The 21598-nt window shown below is 49.3% G+C and overlaps 8 protein-coding genes across 8 annotated transcripts; 5 read left to right on the forward strand and 3 right to left on the reverse strand.

Moving 5' to 3' along the window:
• Positions 1-636: 636 nt before the first annotated feature.
• FIBRA_07421 (uncharacterized protein) lies at positions 637-3605 on the reverse strand (the record flags this gene model as incomplete). The annotated part of the gene is made up of 9 exons (XM_012329104.1): positions 637-910; positions 965-1089; positions 1144-1212; positions 1266-1383; positions 1436-1469; positions 1522-1619; positions 2893-2988; positions 3045-3302; positions 3406-3605. The coding sequence occupies 9 exons, from the start codon at positions 3603-3605 to the stop codon at positions 637-639; spliced, it is 1272 nt and encodes a 423-aa protein (XP_012184494.1).
• A 1162-nt stretch (positions 3606-4767) lies between these two features.
• Positions 4768-6228, forward strand: FIBRA_07422 (uncharacterized protein; the record flags this gene model as incomplete). Its single annotated transcript, XM_012329105.1, has 4 exons — positions 4768-5177; positions 5229-5379; positions 5437-5767; positions 5825-6228. The coding sequence occupies 4 exons, from the start codon at positions 4768-4770 to the stop codon at positions 6226-6228; spliced, it is 1296 nt and encodes a 431-aa protein (XP_012184495.1).
• Positions 6229-6392: 164 nt separating this feature from the next.
• On the forward strand, positions 6393-7373 carry FIBRA_07423 (uncharacterized protein; the record flags this gene model as incomplete). Its single annotated transcript, XM_012329106.1, has 4 exons — positions 6393-6704; positions 6779-6903; positions 6952-7104; positions 7160-7373. The coding sequence occupies 4 exons, from the start codon at positions 6393-6395 to the stop codon at positions 7371-7373; spliced, it is 804 nt and encodes a 267-aa protein (XP_012184496.1).
• A 762-nt stretch (positions 7374-8135) lies between these two features.
• FIBRA_07424 (uncharacterized protein) lies at positions 8136-9796 on the forward strand (the record flags this gene model as incomplete). Its single annotated transcript, XM_012329107.1, has 5 exons — positions 8136-8923; positions 8974-9074; positions 9136-9328; positions 9385-9465; positions 9523-9796. The coding sequence occupies 5 exons, from the start codon at positions 8136-8138 to the stop codon at positions 9794-9796; spliced, it is 1437 nt and encodes a 478-aa protein (XP_012184497.1).
• A 622-nt stretch (positions 9797-10418) lies between these two features.
• FIBRA_07425 (uncharacterized protein) lies at positions 10419-14003 on the forward strand (the record flags this gene model as incomplete). The annotated part of the gene is made up of 17 exons (XM_012329108.1): positions 10419-10855; positions 10914-11053; positions 11391-11488; positions 11543-11658; positions 11720-11761; positions 11810-11865; positions 11925-12020; positions 12082-12213; positions 12272-12418; positions 12472-12659; positions 12715-12744; positions 12796-12948; positions 12999-13216; positions 13263-13339; positions 13394-13541; positions 13592-13684; positions 13739-14003. The coding sequence occupies 17 exons, from the start codon at positions 10419-10421 to the stop codon at positions 14001-14003; spliced, it is 2436 nt and encodes an 811-aa protein (XP_012184498.1).
• Positions 14004-14038: 35 nt separating this feature from the next.
• FIBRA_07426 (uncharacterized protein) lies at positions 14039-15857 on the reverse strand (the record flags this gene model as incomplete). Its single annotated transcript, XM_012329109.1, has 6 exons — positions 14039-14881; positions 14955-15068; positions 15128-15353; positions 15407-15514; positions 15576-15616; positions 15669-15857. The coding sequence occupies 6 exons, from the start codon at positions 15855-15857 to the stop codon at positions 14039-14041; spliced, it is 1521 nt and encodes a 506-aa protein (XP_012184499.1).
• An 851-nt stretch (positions 15858-16708) lies between these two features.
• Positions 16709-18931, reverse strand: FIBRA_07427 (uncharacterized protein; the record flags this gene model as incomplete). The annotated part of the gene is made up of 11 exons (XM_012329110.1): positions 16709-16777; positions 16838-16994; positions 17050-17197; positions 17265-17502; positions 17559-18022; positions 18081-18147; positions 18196-18307; positions 18357-18440; positions 18489-18584; positions 18640-18873; positions 18927-18931. The coding sequence occupies 11 exons, from the start codon at positions 18929-18931 to the stop codon at positions 16709-16711; spliced, it is 1674 nt and encodes a 557-aa protein (XP_012184500.1).
• Positions 18932-19875: 944 nt separating this feature from the next.
• Positions 19876-21360, forward strand: FIBRA_07428 (uncharacterized protein; the record flags this gene model as incomplete). The annotated part of the gene is made up of 5 exons (XM_012329111.1): positions 19876-20212; positions 20270-20559; positions 20611-20736; positions 20784-20854; positions 20916-21360. 5 exons carry the CDS (start codon positions 19876-19878, stop codon positions 21358-21360), a joined length of 1269 nt encoding a protein of 422 aa, XP_012184501.1.
• Positions 21361-21598: the final 238 nt, after the last annotated feature.

Here is a 21598-nt window from a genome sequence, read left to right on the forward strand (position 1 = left end):
TGGCTGGGGGACGCTGTCACGGGCTGCACCGCAGTTCATAATGCATCATGATGACTCTACATGGATGGGATGGAACATACTAGTATAATTACCCATAATGATACTGACTGCTGACTTACGCTAATGCTGAATTTGATTTCTGTCATATAATTGATACCGCCTATGTTACTGTACGCCACGAGTCTGACCATATTGCATTTGACAGCACGAATATTTGGAGTCTGCATCTTGAGCGAAGCTGGGTTGAAGGAAGTATATGTTGATTCTACTTACAGGAGACTGGCTTTTGGCTAGACCTAGGGTCAGTCCAAGGTCAGTGACTTTGACCGCATTCAATGATCCGGTCAATCATTATCACCATCGTCAACGAGGAAGACTAGGGGAACTGCAATGTGTTGTGAAGAAGGGGGAGCGCGCCGACAATAACATACAGTCTACATCTCCGACACTGGTATAGTCATATTCCAACGGTGCGCCGACCGACGAGAGATCAAATGCTAGGACTTGTCGCGCACCAAAAAAGATTCTTACATGATTCAACCGACTCGTGAGCTGCCTGACTTCGCAACTATCACTCACATGCGATTGTAGCTAAGAAAATCAATATATAGCAAGCTAAAAGACCAGATGGCGTCGTTAAAACCTCTTCGCGTCCCCGTAGATCCCCGCTCCAAACCCAGGCCCACCGGCCTTACCCATAAAAGTGGTCCCAAAGCCTCGTCCAGAGGCTCGCGAGAGGACGTACGTTTTGTATGTGTATAGCAATCCAGCTAGTACAGCCAGAACGCCCGCCCATTTGAGTGCGGTCCAGATCCATGCCGGCGCGGCAGGTATAGGGCTACCCTTGAGCTGGTCGCGTTGCCTATCGGGGCTGGACAGAACAGTAGAATAAGTTGCGACACTGATGATGCTACGAGGTGCAGATGTTAGTCGCAGAAGACGGGATACCTCAATGACAACTCACTCATGATTGTCTGATACATCGCCAGTCATAGAGGAGAAGCCAAGGTATGGCGCAGACGGAAGACTGATGCCCTCAATGGTAAAACATTCCACCCAGTCATCCCACGCTCTGTACTGGACTTTGACCTGTAAAACAAACTTTATTTAGGTGCACAATCTTAAGAGAGCAGCGTTGCGTACGTTCAGATATGAGTCCTTAACGTAAGTTACTCGAAGCTTTGTGGCTACATTCGTACGGCGATAATTGGCCTGAAAACAGACAAAATGAACAACAGCTCCGGGACCTTAGCAAAAACACATACGGAGCAACCACCGATGCTATCTTTCTGCCCATCACCCTCTTGGTCATACGCCGTTCTACCATCACCGAGCATACCGACTACACGCGGGAAGGAATATGAGTGACGTGTGTTAGCGTACCTAAGCCAATACGTCAATAAAGGTCGGTGCTAATTTAACCCAATTTGCATACGTGTCTAGGAATACACCAAGCCCTTCAAATCGATCTAATCACCCCGGTCCATGTTAGCGAGGACCACACACGCCAAGCTGAATTACCTGCCAATACTGCCGAAGACAGGTCCAGGCTGAGCTCGAGTCGTAGTAAGCCAAAGGGCAAGTCCGTCGCCATACAAGTGACTAGATTCGCCAGAGATCTGTTGCAAAAGCTTGAATATGCGGAGACTTCTTGATCCTACAACATCAAACCTTAAACTCGACTTCGACGACGAATGCGTTTGCTGTCAGTGGTATACGGGACCACAGCCATCCCTACATCTCTATGTCAGGAAGTAAGATCATACGCAGCTTGCATAATGTAAGTACCATTTGTGAGGGACGGTTGCGCGTTAATCGTATGTGCTTGTTGGTGTTCTAGTCGCCAAACGGCTCCCGGTGAGCTTGAATGTGAGCATACTATTCGAAAATTCCACTCGCAATATACGCATCCGCGCCAAAATCCCACCACCTATAAAGCAAATATATATAAGCTAAGTGGTTCGATGGACGGCCAACATACGTGCGTACCGATTTTGCAAGTCTTGGTCAATGTATGGCGCATATATCGAATGCGTACGGAGTTGAATTGTCTGCGATACCATGGTGAGCAGCGACCGAAGAAAATATCAAGTACGAGTAAGGCAAAGACCCATGAGTCTTATAAACTGAATTAGACCAGTATCAGTGTTTCACGAACAGGGATCAGCTTTATAGTTTCCTCAAATTTCGCGACAACAGTCATACAAGAAAGGTTTCGTTCTATACGGCACAGGCAACTAGCGTTTACGCTGTAGCATGGCGACCGCAGGTACACGAACATTTGACTTTGGCAACCCACGTCTTGGGGCCTACCGAAGCAGCCTTGAGGACGCGCCCAAACTCATTCAGGCTACATCGTCGTAGGCAATCTCGACAGCCTTAGAAATGTACTCTCACCCTCTCAATGGTTTGGTTCCCCAGTTTGTTGTCCAGCACAGCAAGAGTACCAAACGGCAGTAAGCCCAACCAGAGAAATAAACAGCTCAGCAACATGACCAGGCCAGGTACCAGTGAATGAAATGAATGTGCGGTCAACTAGAAGTACAGCCTGTTGTAAACTAGCAGCAAGTCTTGTTCACACTGAGCTCGAGCAGTCGGGGAACAGTTCGGAGAAGCGTCTAGCTCGGCGCTCGTCCGGTCTATTCATCGGTTCGATTCTTTCTCACGGCCATTGGGAGACACGTCGGAGGCCGACCACACATAAAAAAACATGACACGTATAATAAAGTAGACAGTCCAGGTGCATTACTTTTCAAATATACAATTCACGCAGGTAGCTCGAACTTCTCTCCCTGGAGGACTCTGCAGTGCAAGAGTGCAAGGTAGGTCACGAGAAGACGCAGAAAAAAGACACGTCAGCGTGTACCGAGAACGTGAGATTCGAACACGTACTTCGTAAAGTAGACGTAGAAGAAATCCAGATACAAAGCAGTTTGAACGATACCTGCTATGACGGCGATAGGGTCAACCAGATCCTCCGACCAGTACCTATAAGCAAAAGCCGTCTGAATAGAAATCTTATAAAGTCAGGTTTTTGCGTGTACCTGTATATCCAGTTAGGAATGTAGAAGGCCCGATACGCGCCAAGCGCCGCAAGGTAATGAGTGGTGATTGTCTCTGCCTCTCCCGTGCGCTGAAGCATGAAAAGTTGCGGTAATATAGCTACGGCCTCAAGGAATATGGAGTACGACCAAAGTAACTCCGAGATGGTAAATTTGTAGTGGAAGATGAGGGCAAGAATGGCGCAGGGTCCAACGAGATACTCCACACGGAAGGTATCGATTGATGGGTCATTAGTTGGTCTATATATATTATCCAGGACCCAAATGGTGCAGCATGAAAACGCACCAGTGGAATCAAGAATACAAGTCAGCAGGGTCATCGGACACCATGGGTCCAACTCACCGGTACTTGATCTTCATTAAGTAGAGGATATAACAACTACTTGAGATGAAGAATATTTTCATCACGAAGTTGTACAGCGAAACCCATTCGTAGAACAAGTCAAGATAGCGAGAGACAAAGACCGCGACATAAAGTGCCTGCGTCTTGAAGGAAATGCCTATGAGACCGTACGAAAAGGTAAGCGGTAATTCTTGGCTCATTGCATAGCAAATAAGTGCGCGGCAACTGGTCAGGACAACCTCACCTCGACATGATCGCGTTGTTTGAATCTTGTGCAACAAGATGAGTATGGATGCCAAATGGGACATGTCCCCTGCTCAACAGGTCAGTTACACCGAAAGCTGCAGAACGGGACGTGTTACCGAACAGCCGAAACAAATTCATGGCTCAGAATGTTGTGGCAAGCCAGTTGCAGACGTAGGCGGTTTAACAACAAGTTCACGCTCTGCACGTTCTCGAGGCGACGTGTTACAAGCAGCAGGCGAAGGGTCCGTGGGAAACAATGATATCAGGAAATACTTATGGAAATGGTAACCCAAAATACGTAACTCCACGAGTCTGAAGCGTCTTTGTGGCTTGACTCTCCACGCTTCCATATCCTCCTTCGTTGTTCACGTCATGACACCCTTTCCAGCCCACTAAGCTTTCTGAACTCTGAAGAGCTTCCTTTCTTTTCTGCGCTCATCTTCCAGACTCTTTCAATCGGTGAGTTGTAAAACATCCTTTTTTTTCATGAACGCGAGGATGCCCAAGTAAAAGGGTCGACTTTAGCGAGCAGGCACGGACCTTTCTCTTGATACCTGAGCCCTCGAAGTGTTCGAAACCCGACGTGCCACTTCAGGAGATAACCGTGGTACGCCTTAAGGCCGGACCAACATTGTTTTGTATCATCGACTCTAACAATGGCTTGCATGGCCGGAAGGCTAAAGGCTTGTGAGCAAAGGTCGAGTCCACAACGGATGTCACCAACCTAGCTCTTGTTCTTTTATCGCTATAGGAGTTATGGTTGTGTATGTCCTCGTTCGAATAGTCGAGCCTGTACGGATGAGATCTACTCCGTTGCAGGTGGTCTCTAGATGTGGATTTTTCACGAACGCAAAGGTGTCCACGCGAAAGTGGCGCGCATGGCTATAAGCGTTTGGGCCATAGAAACTTGCTCAAGCGTGTGGTTCTATGCGTAAAAGTAGTAGGCACGGGTATCATCAAAGGATAACGTGTTCTGCGCTTGCTAGGGAGAGGAGATCAGAATGTAAAGTGGGACTACCCCACTCTGAGCGTCGATTGTATCTCTGTGAACCACAGAAACTTCTTGCACATAGCTTACAATTTCTCTCAACAGGTTTGCACACCGGCTTTGGGACGATGTTGAATTCCGTTCTCTCGTTTGTTGGCTGGTCTATACTTCCAAACTTGATCACCACTAGGCTGCTTCCCGTGTTCCACCAGTTGTATCAAAATATTCTACATCGCCCTGTCCCGGCTCCAAATACCCCACTGTACAAACAGCACGTTCGATATGTCTATGCGTTTACAGTGACAGCCTACCTCTTATATGACCTCCAGCAAGCCGTTAGCTCAATGCAGCCAAATTATTACGAGCTCTTGGGAGCCAAGCCAATGGCAGACGAGAACGAATTGAAGTTAGCTTTTCGACAATTTGCGCGCAAGAACCATCCTGATCGCGCTGGCCCTGATGGCGAAGAGGTTTTCATGGAGGTCCGGGATGCATTCGAGAAGCTCAAGAATCCGATAACACGCTTTGCATATGATAGGTTTGTTCTTGCATGCTCTTCCAGTTATCTATATCTTTGACAGGCTATAAGGTTCGGCCCAAGTGCAATGCAGTGGACGCATTGTTCAACTTTGCGAGAATATGTCCATCATGGACTCATGCAGTCTGCTGGATTCTACATCGCTTCGTTATGCTTACTTTTCCTGATCTCATCTATTGGCAAACCTAGTTACGTGGCTTTCGTGAGTCATTCCGTGTTTGTGCTTATAGTAATTTGTTGAGCACGCTTGCACATCTAGTGGCGCTATCTGTTGTTCGCTGCCGTCTTCGCGTATGAACTCAAGCTAATATTGAGTCCCTCCACATCTACAACATCAATATCACTGCCTTCATTGTTTCTCACCACTTCCGGATCATCAAACAACAGCAGCATCTTCGGTTGGCTCTGGCCAGAAAAGGTCGCTTATCAGCATGTGCGCTTCCTGCATTCCCTCTTCACGTCCTTGTCTATCGCACTCTCGAGAGTGGCTCCTGTCCTCTACCCACCACAAGACGATAGCACTGATCTCCGAAGATTGCACGGTGTCCTCGAGCAAATCAGGATGCTCGCGGGATTATTGAACCGTGATGGTAGGCCACTCTTTACTTTGATTCGCAGAATCTTACGTAATTGTATGTTGTGCACAGTACATACGCAAATACAAGCAGAACTGCATGCGGTACATGGGCCAAAAACATGCACTCAGCCAACGGGCGCAACACTTGCACACTTGCCCCCATGCGAAAATCCTGCTGATGAAGTTATAGACTTACTTACAGAGGAAATGGAGCATATGGTTATCGAGCGACACCTCTTGGATGGAGGGCCTCTTAAAAATGCTCTTGACGCCGCGGTGGAGCAAGGGCGGAGAGCGGCAGACCAGCAAGCGACCCTCGCAGGAACAGGCATGCCATCGCCAACACCATCACCGCCCCCTCAGCCGCCCGGAAAGAGCTCGCTGAGAAATTTGCAGTTTCCGCTGACATCTCCAGTGAATTTAGTCGATTCGAGTGAGGGGGGATATGTACGAGGTCGATCGGTCTCGTATTGAATGTGGTCACTATGACGTTAATGTACAAGTAGAATAATGGATTATTATTTAATTGACTTACGGAAAATCAATTTTAAGGCAACGGCTAGGTCCGTATATGGGAAGACGTATGAACGGGAGCCTAATCCATCTTGCTGTCATACTTGCAACGCTCTACGACGACCATGGCCGACTTCCTTACGCGCGAAAGTGAGCTCTTAGGTGAGGAGTTCACAGGGACTCCAACTGGCGGTACATATGCGACAGCTGGTGGCGACATTGATTTCGACCGTGCGGCATCCGCATTTCCGGATATCTCGCTAGACGGGATTGGTGACATACCCTCACCCTCTGTTGCTGCACCAGTCAAGACCTCAAGCTTCTCCTTTGATGACTTCTCGAGTCCTCCGCCCCCCAGAACGACGGAGGTGAAGGTCACCGGTGACGATGAGATTGAGAAATTTGAGAATGAGTTCCCCGACATTGAGGTGCCTCAGGTGTGTATACTGGTTATGCATGTGCTTTGTGTGCAAGTTCAACCTACACACTGATTGGGGTGTATTCGTTTTAGTCACCACCCGCCGCTTTACCATCATATTCTGCCCCGACCTTCGCACCTAAACCGCAGTCGTCCGCATTCTCGTCTACGCCAATATTGAACCAGACAATTGAAGAGGATGAGCCCCAAGTAATCAAGTGAGTATCAACGAGGAGTGCATGCATGTTTTTCTCATAACATCTCAGGGATTGGCGTGAAAAGCAAGCTGCAGAAATGAAAGCACGCGACGAAGCTTCCAAGGCAAAGCGCGAGGATACTGTTTCCAAAGCGGAGCGTGCGATTGATCAATTCTACGAGGAGTATTCTGCTAAGAAGGAGCGAAACATCCGAGAGAACAAGTACGGTCACTTTTGTCATCTGGGTGTCTTAGTATTGACATCAAATGGCGCACAGGGAGCATGAGGAGGAATTTCTGGCATCTATGTCCGAGTCGCTTTCGAACGGCACGACTTGGCAGCGCATCTGTGATCTGGTGGAGTTGCAGAACTCCCAGAGCAAAACTGTTGCCCGGGCGGGCCCTGGCACCACCGATCTCTCCCGTTTCAAGGAGGTCTTGTTACGCCTCAAGCGGGAGGGAGACTCTGCTCCAGGAGCCGCTGGCTACTAGACGGACATGGCGGATTCGATTTTTATATGTACACAATCTGTGGCAGTCGATGCAGTGATTTCGTCTTCACGTCTGTCTATAATTGCACAGAATTTTTGCAACGATGTCTTGCGACTTGAGTATTGTATTCTAAGTCTTCGCCTTGAGTTGTGAGTCAGGACTTGGTTTGGGTTTTATTTGACGACATGCACTTGGTTTGGAATGAGCTGTTTGTATTCTGGCCAGTAGCTCAAATCGGCGACCCTTAGATGTGAGAATCGTTGCGCTGCTCTGCAATTCACGTTAGACTCCCAGATAATAACTTCAGTAGATACACCTCATGTCTTGGACAGCTAAGACATTTAGATGTGCTGCAGCATTCACGGCAAACACTCCGCCTGTTTTCAGTTCACGACATGATCCGCTGCGTCAATAAGCGCCGTTAATACACTGCGTATCCACCGATCGTACTCCACTTATGCATTAAAATGTTGTCTGATTTTTTCCACCTGTCAAGCAGAACAGTTATGATTTCAGCTTTTCAAGCGGCATAGTTGAAGTTGATTGTGGCTTGAATAATTGGCGGTCCAAGGGTAGGACCGGTAAGTATTACTACAATAGGCAAAAATACGATCACGTGCTCGAGTATAACAATGCCCAGCAGCGCGCTATTGTCCTCGGTTAGCGACACTGGGTCCTAAAACAAGAAAAAAGACAATTTCGAGGCGACATGGAACAGTTCAACCTTTATTTCTACCATCACCATCGTCTTCAACCTACCTAATGTTCTCTGATTTCCGCTTCTCTTGGGATCGTGCGTCAAATCCCCAGACCACGACTGTTAACTCGTCAAAACCTCCACACTTCATGACTGGTACACGCTCGACGTGGGCAGACAGCATCACGGTCGAATCAGAGAAGGATGTAGAATCCGGTACTGTGCGGCGGCCAGGTTTGCTCGATCGGCTGACTGGGATGCTGTTCAAGGCGCGCACCCTGAAGCACGACCAGGATCCCGATGTCGTCTCCGTACAGCCTGAACGACTCCCTGCATGGCCTCCACTCCACATCGAGAAGCGTGCGCCGCAATGTTGCGAACACTGCCCAGGGCAGAGGAAGAAACGGAAGCGCGATCGCATCCTCCTCATCCTCCTTATCATCGTCTTGTTGTACCTGATTGGCAACACCGCCGCGCTGAACGTTCGCACGTTCCCGTTAACCACTACTTCGCCGAGCTCTAGTTCTGGCTCGTCGACCGCTACGACACTGTCGGCAGACGAGCAGCTTTGTCTGTCCGAGTTCAACATCAATGCACCGGCGAATACCACACTCTATCCGTGCTCGACGTGCTTCTCGGTGCTGCAGGGCGTCTCTGAGAGTTATCTGGACGCGCACACTCAGGATGCGCAGGAAATCGCCAATGCGATTCAGTTCTGCTCGCTCCGCAGCATGTTCGTGGAGGCTGATTCTACTGGGCAGAATCAGTTGACCACCGGGGGTTGGATGCAGAGCGTGCAGTTTTGTGGATGGACCGGCGTGCAGTGTAATACAAGCGGGAAAGTAACATCATTGTAAGTGTGCTAATTCTTCTTTGGAAACAAGGCTAACAATAGTTTGGTAGGCAACTGACGTTCCCGGCTGTCCCAACAGTCATACCTGAAGAGATAGGCGGGCTCACTGGTCTTCAGACCCTTCAAATTGTGGGCAACACGGAAGTGCCAGGTGAGTCGCGTGTCGAGTCTGTGTTGCAAGTCTTGTCGAACTAAGGGTCAAATATCTCTAGCTGGCGCTCTTCCTACCTCGTTTACCAATCTCACTGCGCTGTCCACTCTCGAGTTCCAATCAACGGCGATCACTCAGCTTCCCAATTCCCTTTTCACGTCGCTGAAGAACATCACGACGTTGACTCTAAGCGAGAATGCGCAGATGGGGTCGACTTTGCCATCGAGTTTGACTGATCTGCCGCTGCAGAATCTGTATGTCTCCTTGTTGCGGACAGCCCGTCATGGCGTTTACTCTCTCTTGCATCTAGTGTTGTCACAAACCAGGCACTGCAGAATCCTTTGTCTGTATTTGTCAACAGTACCTCGTTCCGTTCCGCCATGAAATTGCTGTGAGTTTTGAGTTTGTCTTATTCCTCCTGCGTCCGCTAAATTCGTACTCTCTGCAGCGATCTGTCGACGACGACCCTCTCTGGGACGATCCCTGCGACGATATCTTCGCTCAGCTCGCTTGTCGAGCTGCATCTAGACAATAACAATTTGACCAGCCCCCTTCCGACCGCCTTCCCAGCCAAACTAGAGTTGTTGACGCTTGCGAACAACACCCAGCTGAGCGGCAGCGTGTCGGGCTCGTTCTGCTCGCTGAGCGACCTGCAGGACTGTGATATGCAAGGGACTGCGCTGAAAGCTGCAGGCAGCTGCGGCGTGTGTCAGTTTTCGTAATCTGAGCCTCGGACATGCTATATTTTTTATTATTATCTCTGCTCTTTGTGTAGTAGTCCTACGGCCACTCGTTCATCGTTTGTAGCTATAGCATTCGAACGGACTGATTTTGTAATGACGCCTCTGCTTTGTATTTTAGTGCTGAGGGACGACGTATTTAGTATGTTTTAATTGTTTATGCTTGTGTTGGACGTACATGAGTGCGAATGTCGACCGCGTCGCGCTGAACACGTGGATGGACACGCGAGATGCGGCAGTGCAGAGCACTGCCTCGCCTGCCTCGGGTCCGTCCTAAATGTTGTCTACGACCACGGTTGGAGTCCGCCCCCGATTGCGCATGCTGAGCGTGGTCGAGTCTGCATCGCCCGCTGTGAAACAAGTCAGGCTGATTTTCATCTCCACATTGGTGTGGTCGGAGCGTGGCCATCACACGGCAGATCTCCAGCGATCGTCGGACCGCCGGTACATGGATGGTGATCTTTCACAACATGCAATTTTGCGTCTTGGACACATAAACTAATGGTACCTGCAGATACCGCCTCAGGCAGCTCCCCTGTGAGAGTATGCCGTGGGTCCCGTCCAACCAAGCAGATTTAATGTTTCAGGAGGCGGAGGTGCGCACATGTCGTGCATCCCGTTCGGTGCCTATCATTTTACCACAATCTTCTTGGCGCAGGATACGTATTCCAACGCTGCCAAGGCTGAGCTACAGCGCGATCTAGATCGAGCGTTCCGTCTGTATATCAAAGCTGCAGAGGATTTCGTGCATCTCGGCCAGGTGTGCCACGATGCAAGACTCCGTGCGGCTTGCAAAAACGAGGCAAATAAAGCCTTAGAACGTGCGGAGAAAATTAAACATATTAAACCCGACGTGTCTCCAGTCGCCAAGAACTACTTCTCTGAGCGTGTGTATAGTAGTACCTTCTCTGCTTTATCATTGATGACGAGCTTCTTGGCTGTTGCAGACGAGCAGTCTTACGTCTTGAGGAAGTCTTCGTTTGTTAATAATGTTCGCATCCCTCTGTGGGACGAAGACAAATCCACTGGGGACGATGTGGGGTAAATTGCTTCATTTTCTCCCGTATCTGCATGGTGCACACCACGTATTCGTCTTCAGGCAGCCTAAGCTTTCTGCGGAACAGCAACGTCATTCTGCAGAATGGCATAGAAAGGATGGGGCACCAGTCTATTCAGCATCTCCGCCCATTTTACCCCAAGATATTCTCCAACACATTATTACCGACTGCTCAGTTTGTGGTTCGCTCTCCGTCTGTGTTTCTCATCATAGTCGCTTTCAATCAAGGGTATGTATTCATGCTTTTTGCGAGGCGACATTCACCTATTCTTCTCGGGTCGCCTAACTAGATCGGGCTGCTCAACCTGCATCCTCGCATATCGGATCATCAACCATATCACTCGCAGGATGGAGTCTATCATTTTCGCATTTTGTTCAATGGAGCCTATCGTCGCGTGAGTCTCTGAACGAGGTGAATTCCGAATTCCAAACTCACACATGACGTACTATTCCGATTTGACAGATTAGTGAGTTGATAATGATGTCTTGACTATATTTCGCTCAAGTTGATTCTTACAGCTATCGATGACCAATTGCCGACATATCCCGACGGACGCCTAATGTGTGCTAGCACGGGTTCCAAGCACCAGATATGGCCTTCTTTAATGGAGAAAGCTGTTAGTTCTTACTCAACTGATGGCTTGGAAGCATGTGCCTGACCGACTGTTTAGTACATGAAGCTAATGGGTGGATATGATTTTCCCGGATCGTACGTGTTCCTTCTTTTACCAATCCCACATGGTCTCAGGGGTTCCCTGTCCGCTAGAAATTCCTGTGTAGATCTACAGTAAGGATATGTGCTGCGTTCGCTTGACAGCATCCTGCTCATATTCGCTCTGATCCTGTAGTGCTCTTACCGGATGGATACCAGAACCTCTGGACCTTAGGAGGTATTTTTAACGTTGTCTACAGTGACCTCGATACTTATTGCACGTCAGTGCGAATATTCAACGAGAGCGGCTATGGGCTCGTCTGTTTGATGGATTCTCGAAAGGTTTGTCATTTCTGTGCGACTAATGGCGTCAGTGTGAGATGATGACCTGGACGACATAGGATATTGTCTGCTCACCGTAGGCACGGGCGATGGGGTGATAGCACCACTAGAGCCCTCACTACGTTTGATACCCACGCATTGTTATGCTGTAATCGGTGAGCCCTCCATGTCGTAGCGCTTGCATGCATTGCTTACGTCAGAGAAATATCCGTTAAGATGTGCGAAATGACCATGGTCGACGACAGTTGACTATTCTCGATTCCTGGCTGCACGATGAGCCAAGCGACCAGGACGGCTATGTGGCTAATGACGGGTCTACATCTACTCAGACGGGACCGGACTCATCTAGTCAGTACACACACACACGATTATTGTGAGAATCCATCGCCTGATTCTTGACAAACAGAAACATTCGATCTCCCGTGGGATTCGGTTTGTAATATCTTTGACGGGGTATATCTGAGTTGGGATCCAGGCATTTTCCGAAGACACATTCGTTTCCACGGCACGTGGAAAGCCAGATCACCGAGTCTGGAGGAGGAAAACAGAACTTGTATGTCATCCAATCATTACGCACTCACAGCTGATTCTCCGTCGCATCTCTAGCGTCCTACTTTCGACTACAACTGCGCGCGCATATAGATCAGGCGATACAGGGTGGGCAGGCGCTCTGGCTACAGCTTTCGCGCCACGCAGTCGACACTTCGCGGACTTCGGAGTATATCTCTTTGCTCGTGAACAATGATGATGATTCTGGCCCAATGCCTATTGACGTCGCTGCTATGGGATTGAAGGTATGCACCTTGCATGAGAGGCTTACATTGCAAGCTCATTCTGGTGGATGTATAGGGCGAATATACCAACAGTCTCCATACACTTGTGAGTCTTGTGTGATAGAAATATATTAATTACTTACTGAGTGATTTATAGGTTCGGGTACAGGTCACAGCCGCTGATCCAGTGTTAAATATTATCGCCGCGTACGACGGTCATTTCAACGACGTTGGCTTCACCGTCACGGCCTATTCCAACACGAACATATCGTGGGTGGAGGATATTCCTGAAGCGATGAACACGAAGGAAGTGAGTAAACACTATTCATGAATGCAATTTATGAGCTAATTCCTCATCAGATTGATGGCGCGTTCACTTCGAAAACTGCTGGAGGCAACCACAGCTATCCCACTTTCATGGATAATCCACAATATCATCTCAGACTCTTTCCGGACAAGAGTCTACGCACAAATAATGGCGGCAACATCAAAGCACCTACTTCGGTGGTTCTTCAAGGCCCTCGGGATGTGCCCTTGAACTTGTCCTTGGTTTGGTCGCAAGGGGAGCGGATCACAGAGTTCGTCAAGCCCATGCCCATGCTTTCCTCACTAACGTGTTTACAGGATGGGACACAACGAGGTTGCAGCAACGTCGGGCCCATATAGCTACGGCTATTCACATATCTCCCAAGACCTGCAAGGTATGCCATCTGAAATAGCTTGGTCCAACCTGTACTCATGTATGGTCCTTTCAGTCGGCGATTATACTCTCATCGCGTCTACCTTCGAGCCGCATCACCAAGGATCATTTCAACTGCGCGTTAACAGCCCCTTCCGCTTCGAGCTTGTGCCTATACCTCAGGAGGGTGCAGGCATGTTCAGCAGAGTCTTCCGTGACGCTTGGTGAGAGCTCACGTTTGGAATGCTAGATGCATACACTGACAGACTGCCAGGACTATCGAGAATGCGGGCGGAGGGCCAAGCTCGAGGAAGTACGCGACAAATCCGGCATATGAAATACAATTGGAGGCCCCTACTCAATTGAAGTGTGCCCAAAAATTAGTACTATCTCTCCCACTAATGTCCCCAATCTCCTCCAGGATCCGCTTGCAACTTTCAGACTCTGCACCGCGTGTCGCCGTCAACGTATCAATTTTCCACCCGAGGTCTATGGGCGGTGCACTCATCGCAACCTCGGGGCCCTATTCCGACGCCCTAGCCGGAGTGGTCACTCCGCACGTCACTCTGCAACCGGGGACGTATCTATGCATTCCGTCGACATATCATCCGGGAGTTCAAAGGGCATATAAATTATTGGTCTACAGCACAATCGCAGTTAAGGTTTCTGTAGCAGAGAAATACTGAAGATATACGTACTGTGCCTGATCGTATGACCCACATCACGACTGCTGGTCGACATCATGCGGGCGACGGAAGGAGGGCGAAGACAGGATGTATTCGTTCACACGTTTGAGTGTGGTGCGCGAGGGATTCGCCTGTGGTCTACTAGAAATGATCCATTGTAGCCGTTTGCTGATAGATTGTTTGTTCGCAGCATTTCCTGTAATTGTACTGACCATGAATATACCCAAACATTCTGTGGAAGGTGGAGATAACGTACGCAATGTAGTCTGTTCTTCGCGAGACTGCAAGTAGCGACCTTCGTCGTCGAAATACAGCTGAGCTGCAGCCACAGCAACACCCACGCTAGCGTCGGTGCCATGCTCACAGCAGATGCAAACTGGTACACCCTTCGCCAGTTGGGAACCAATAAATTTCGTTGCGCGGGGGAGAATGTGCTGGAGGTAGTACAGCTGGTCTTTCTTTCCTTCCGAAAGGTGTAGGCGAAGAATGCTCTCGCTGTCCGTGGCAGTCAGCGATCCAGGATTGCTCGGCACCGCAGAGGCGATCATAACGAACGAGAGCCGTTCTACGGAACCATCCAAGTTGCGGGGCAGGGGTGATGGCAGATCTGAGACTGAGGTGATCAAGATCATGCCGCCCACTTTGGAGATCGGCGTCGGCTTTGTCGTCCATTTGTTAGCTGTAGCAACACCTTTAGAGGCTGTGACAAGTGAATCGACCAATGCAGGAAGTTGTGATCTAGCTGCGCCCAAGAGCATATCTTTGTTGTTCCAGAACAGCTGTGGGGTAAGACCCTGTGCCCTATTGTCAGGAATGGCATCATCGTAAAACGAAAAAGGGTCTTGCCTTGCCCCATAGTTCGTGATCGTCGCCAGATCCTTGAATATACACAAACCCGCTTGCGCGTCGCTCAAGCCCCTCGTGGATTGGTTTCGAAGCCGAAACGCACACTATGGGATAGAATTGCAGGGTGTCTGGGGATGAATGAGGGAGAACCGAGGTTGATGGTGTGATCCAGAGTGGCCTGAGAGGACGCGCAATGTCCGAGATGATATAGGACGATCCCTGGGCAAAGGGTCGCCGCTCATCAGGTACACACAATCGCTCATTGTTTGGAGACCCACAAGAAGTGCATCTACCCATCCTTCAAGCTTTGCTTCGATCTGAACTCGCTCTTGCTCACTGACGGCGACGGGCGGACAATATAACTGAAGATCCCAATCTTGCTTCTCAGGACTTGGGTATCTTCGGCGAACGGCACGGTTGATTACCGCACACCAAATCGGCACCGTTTTTGACAGAGCATCGGGGATTCGCTTCCCGGAACGTGTGGAATCGACAATAAGGAGTCTGGTTTTCCCCTTTGTCAGTCCAATTATCACAGATGGACTCTCCCGACTCACCCTCCTTCCGCGACCACGACAGACAGTAAGTGCAGATTAGGTCGCCTTAAGTTGAAGGACCAGTTGCCGAAATGTCCATCCGTCGACTTGAAATACGCCGGCTCCTGTCTAGCCTTGGATATCCGATGTCAGATCGATATCCAAACACAGGCAGATTTCGGAGACATACTCGTTTTGGGTCGACGTACCAAGCACCGCAACGGAGATTTGCTGGAAGTAAATATGCATATGTTCAACTGATGCGATCGGCTTTACTCTGCACAGTTAGAGATAGCTCACGCAGAACAGGCAGGTCTGAATATGCTGCATGTATTTCGCTTACAAAGTTGACGTCTTCTGCGATGGAGTGGATCCTGTTGTATGTGTCCATGGATTCCTTCCGGATATGTGAGAGCGCATCTGCATGTTCACGCTGCGGTCCTTGGGGACCTGTGCCTGCCGATAAGTCCATGCTATGCGCACAGATTTCTGGTTCAGACTTCTCGATGACGAGAGAAAAGAAACATAAACGTGTACATGGTACATAAATCTGTACAGCGTTGCAGCTGTACGCCGTTTTCGCGAGCTTATGTGTGCGGATTGGGGACCCTGTTTATCAAATCAGAAGAAGCTTGATCGATGCACTATACCATATATAAGAAAACACGGACAGGTGTATTAGGACCACCCCGAACAGAGTGCGTCTTCGAAGTCTCTTGCGTGTTCGACCGGTGGGATAAAGGCTCAAAGCTCAGAGCTGTGTTTTGTCAACAAGAAGTGCGACCCTGCGCGTACGAAGGGTCAAGAAGACAACCAAAGCGATGAAGGTCAGCCTCATCATTTTGGGACTTGGCTTCTCATCGATGAAAGTTTCAACTGGGAACTTGGATTATGCTTTATTCAAGCTATCTTTAGCGCTTCCGATGGCGAGTGTAATCTATTTCGGCAAATGCCGACACTCTAAAAACCATTGCACGCAGCGTCCACTGGCCCCGACACCGCCGCCGACATCATTTACAATACTCAATACGATTTGCCTGAAACCAAAAAAAAAAAATCGGGGCCTCAGAGCTTCTGCAGGTGCAGGATCATGTTTTCGCAGGTGTTCTTCCGACTGTACGTCTGTCTAACTGGCGCGCGACCAGCGAGGATCAATCCTATGGAGAGTCAAAGTAATGGTAAAAACAAGTGCTCATCAGTGCGCAATCATACCGGCATACTCAAACAGCTTGCGGGGCTGAAGTAGCACTTCAAAAGGGCCACATCCCTGTTCTCTGAGAAAATGTCATACATAGTAATTTCTACACTAGTCGTACAGGCCGTCTATCGATCTTTTGTCCATTTGTCGATAAAAGCGTTGAGCTTTTGCTTGTCCCTATCGCTCACGGGCTCCTACAACCAGTCGCATGTCAGCTGCAGACCAGTACTAAGTCTGATATAATTAAACCCCACTTTCTGGCACTTCGCTACGGCAACATTTAGCTCGTCGGCTGTCTGGTGTGCCTGTTCTTCTAAAACTTGTTCATCGCGAGGCGGGATGAATGGTGGGGATGTATTGACAGGAGAGTTAGCGTAGAGTGCCGCTACTAGAGGAGCGTGGTGGTTAGTTCTGAAGAATGGTCAGTCCGAGTATATCATAGTTGTGAGTAAAGAGGGATCCATACAATGATAGTATCTGTTGGGACAACTCGGACGCCCATTGCATTTCTTTCCGGGATGCAGCACGAGACTGTCGAGAGATTATGTCAATCTCGTTCTTGAGATCCTCTTCGTTCAGGAGGACAAGTGGCGGTGCATCGGGTGGTCGAAGATCTAGAACAGAGTTTGATAAAATAGGAAGCAATAGAGCATATATGAGAGCACATATGAGAGCACCTACGTTGCATTGATTTCAGCAAATCCACGAGGCCAGCCTCTTTTTCTGAAAAGACACCAGGATCTGGATGTAGAAGCTTGCTTCGTTTGGCGGATTCTGCATCATCTGCAACTTCCTCAAGTTCCTCTGTCAATGCACTGACGAGTGCTTCTGTTTCGAAAACGTGTGAGCTGGACTTGAGTAGTGTCGATTGTAGTTCCTCAAGCGGATAGAATGATTGTTGTTTCAAGTGCAGATTCATCTGTAGATTTGTCGCCTATGTATATCGAAGTATACTGTGAAAATTTGCGCACACACCTCATCCGCCATCATTTCCCGTGCAGACAATAAAGCTAACTGATCGAGTTTCCATGCGCGATTCAGTTCGCTTATAACGTCAATTTCATTTACGTCTACGTGATCTTTGTCGCATTTGGTATCGACTTCACCAGCTATCCGCTCCAAGATAGCTCTTTTGCTTTGCGAATCTTCGACGGCTCCTAATTCCTTGCAGATCTTATCCATCTCCGTGCAGTATGACCCAGCTGCAGCTTGAGATGACGACAGGCCGTGAATATTGGAGCTTAATTTTCGTAGATGAACCTGTAGCCTAGTTGTTTCATGCTCAATCTCGAGTACATTCGGCAGCGAACCGTGAGCTTGCACGATTTGTTCGTTACGTTCCTGGGCAATCTTGACAAGTTCTGTGCGACGAGTAGACAAATCCGCCAACCGCTTCCGTAGGTTTAAAATGCTTGGCCTAGAGTCATCCTTGACCAGCGCTGTTACAGACAGTTGTGAGAATAACCAGTAGCCATGAAGAATACTTCACGACTGAACTGGGGATTATAGCGCCGTTCAAGAGCTTCCCAGCGATGCTATTCGATCTGGCGATCAGAGAGTCGGCCTGGCGCACGCTGTGAATGGAAGTCTTTCCTTTTGGAGAGGTGCTTACATGGATAGAGGACTCTTCCAAGAGCTCCTGCTGACGCCGTAGTGTCTCATCAGTCGAACCCCGTGAGCGTTGTAATGCTTCAATCGACCGATTCAGTTGCTTGGATGCCATTCTAGCATTGTTTATGAGTATAAGGAGGGAATGTAGATGTTGGGACCGACTTGATGCCTTTGAACCGGTGTTTGAGAAGGCGTATCTCATCCTCGAGCAGCTGAGCTTCTGATTCGTTTCTGACCATTTGCGAGCTAAGACCGCTTAGACTCAGAGTTCTCGTAACGAGGCTGCCTTCTCACTGTAGTGTATGCACGCCAATGTAACCAAGGGGAGTAGCCGTCAAGGTGTTCGAGTGCTCCGCCGTTGCCCTTGGCGCGTCGATGATCATGTTCATACTAAGATAATATACTCAGCAAACGGGCCAATCGATTCGATGAATATATAGCAAACTCCTTGGCTTCCTCAGCATGTAATGCAATCTGATGTAATGACGCTCGTGTTTGTATATCCATAATATTGACGTCTTCCTCTTTAGAGATGTTTGTGGTTTGTAATGTGAGCCATTGTACGATAGCTTGTCCCGCGGGGAGACTTATGGCCCAGTCAAGTTCTTGTGGGGAGAGCTCGGGGCCGCCGAGAGCTGTTATGATACGCACCAGTGCGGCAGACTCATCGCTTTCGTCCCTGTACGAGAAATTCGCATCCTGATAAGTTCACAAAATGGAAAACGTACACACCTCATCATCTGACGGATGGGTACAAAGTGTATATTGCAGGGATTTTTACAGAGTAGTCTATTTGGGTAGCAGAAGGATACGGGTGGGGCCTGAGCTGAGGACCATTCGAGCCACTGGCCTCTCAAACACTGGAAGCGAACTGCGAGTGCAACGCGTCTCGTCACAACACGTGCGCATGTCACGCTTATCGCCCTTTGAGCCTTTGCTGCTGCGCAGTGCGATGAGTCAACCAAGTTGCTGCTAACTTCCTCGGCAATGTACCTGATATACGATATCCATGGAATGGTAAACGTGCGACCTTGAGGTTCGCACATCCAATGCACTGGCAAATCACCCGCGAACCATGGAAAATAGAAGCCATGCCGCGCTGAAGATAAGTTATCGGGACGCGAAAAGCTACAGGCTGTTATGCGACGGTAGCAGTGACTTTGATACTACGATGCTGATCGCCATGTCTACTTTTCCTATCTGGTTTTACCATGTCTTTGATCTTGTGAGAGTCGGAAGAGCACGTTTCGAGTTTAGCTTTCGACTCAGCAGCGTTAGTGAAGCCTGGGGGTACTTTGGATATTCAAGTGGGTATCATCCCTCTTGTGGTCAAGGATGCCAACGGATGACTCCCTTGTCTATTCAGCACAAGTCTCATCCACGACTGTGAGCTATACATAAATAAATGCTCTTCAATGTTATCGCCGCTACTGCGCCCGACTCGATCACGTGGGTGTCGATTCGCGTATCTTTGTGCAGCGGGCTTCTGCCCTCCAGGCTCCCGTTCCATCGTTCGTCTCCGCGGTCCTGTTACTGTCTCTCCGTCACTCCTTTACCCCCACGCTCCTTATCTACCGGCCTCTCGCTCAGCCATCCGCTGCAGCGTTCAGACCAGGCACTTTTTTCACTCTCAGGGCAACCATCGCCCTTCAGAGTTATAACCCATTAGGAAGTGCTTTTCATGGCTGTCCGACGCCATGTACTTTATACCCTGACGTGGCTCCTTCTTTCCATCGTCAATTCCGCCTACGCATCACCATTATCATACAACTTCTCTCCGCGCACAGACCCCAGTGTTAGTACTGCCAGCAACGGCACCGTTACGGTCACGGATCCCGCGACAGGAAGCGCCATCCCTCAGGGCACAGCGTCCGATGGGAGTGGTTCTGGCCTTTCGGCAGTTGCAATAATCTGGATTGTATACTGTCTTCTCTTGGGTGTACCACTGACATTTTGTGGAATTTTCCTCCGTCGCGTCACTACCGGAGTCGCCATTGGCCTTGCTGGGACCATCTCTTGTACGTTCCGCGGCTTCCTACATTATATGTTTAAAAGATGACAATATGCCGTCTCAGTATGGGTGGCTTTCATCAACACTGAGCCTGCAGACGCCTTTTCCGACTGGGTCCTTACACTTGTGCCCGTGTGCATCTTTGTTCCCGGCTTCCTCTTTGGCCTTTTCAATTACGGCCGTCTTGCCGGAGTGATCCTCATCGCCATCGCCAGTGGATTCTCGTGGGGTGTGCGGATCTGCCTCTTCCGACCCGACCTGTTGATACACCAGGTTTGGGGAAATTGGGTGTTCAGTGCAGCATTCGCTCTCCTCAATCTTCTCTTCGTCCCTCATTTTGAGAGGTTGGCAGTTGTGCGTAAGAGACAATGTCACTTCCCAGATCTATACTGATGTGAGCTACAGGCCTTCGCTTCTGCGTCTGTTGGATCGTTTTTCCTTGCGTTGGGTGTTGATTTGCTTGTGAACAAGCAATCTGGGCTGAGCCTCGGACTCCGGTATTTGTGCGACACAAACCCTTCCCACTGGCTCGTACGTGTTGTAACAACCGCAAGTTACTTTATGCTTATCCATCGCAGAATCTCGATTATGAAGGTTGGAAAGCGCCTACCTCAACTATCATCATCCTAGCGGTTTCATTGGCTCTTTCGTGCGTGTACTACAGTATTAAATCTATCGATCTGGGCTCAACCTTTGTTGACATAACTCAGTCCTGTGTTCGCTTATGCCCAGCACCGGATATTCTCCAAGTCTTATGTTCTGGATCCGCGCGACGAGGACCAGCTGCCCGTGTACTACGCAGAAGACGGAAATGTGGACAACGATAAAGTGACTATCAAAATCGTCATTGACGAGGCTCCACCTTCGCCTTCCCGATACAAGGACAGCTTGTATACCGACTCTGCCCCTGGGACGCGACCGGTATCTATGATGACGGACATGCGACCGCTATCCACGGCAACGGATGCACGACTGGTATCTCTGCTCATGGCTGCGCAACCGGGTACACGACCAGCATCTTTGCTCACGGATGCACAGCCGGCTTCTTCACCCACAGACACACGGCCTGTATCTCAGGCCTCACATGTTCAGCCTGTGGAATCTGAAGTCACAGATGCACAATCCGTGTCCCAGGTCACGGAGTCGGCCACTTGATGCTACATTCACCATTCTGGGACGGCTCCCCCGGCTCTCATAGACCATCGCTTAATCATCTCTTCATGACCATACGATTTCTTCTGTTCTCTCATGGCTTACCTTCTGCTTCGGATACCCTCGAAGTGGATCATATATTGCTGTGATCGCTTTCGATAGATTCATGCATGTGCTGCACTATGTACCAATAGCATCGAGCATAGAAGGACTTCTCGTTGGACACGCAATTGCCTAGATA

The sequence above is a fragment of the Fibroporia radiculosa genome (assembly GCF_000313525.1).
Source record: "Fibroporia radiculosa TFFH 294 genomic supercontigs, scaffold12953, whole genome shotgun sequence".
In the NCBI taxonomy this organism is placed as follows: domain Eukaryota; kingdom Fungi; phylum Basidiomycota; class Agaricomycetes; order Polyporales; family Fibroporiaceae; genus Fibroporia; species Fibroporia radiculosa.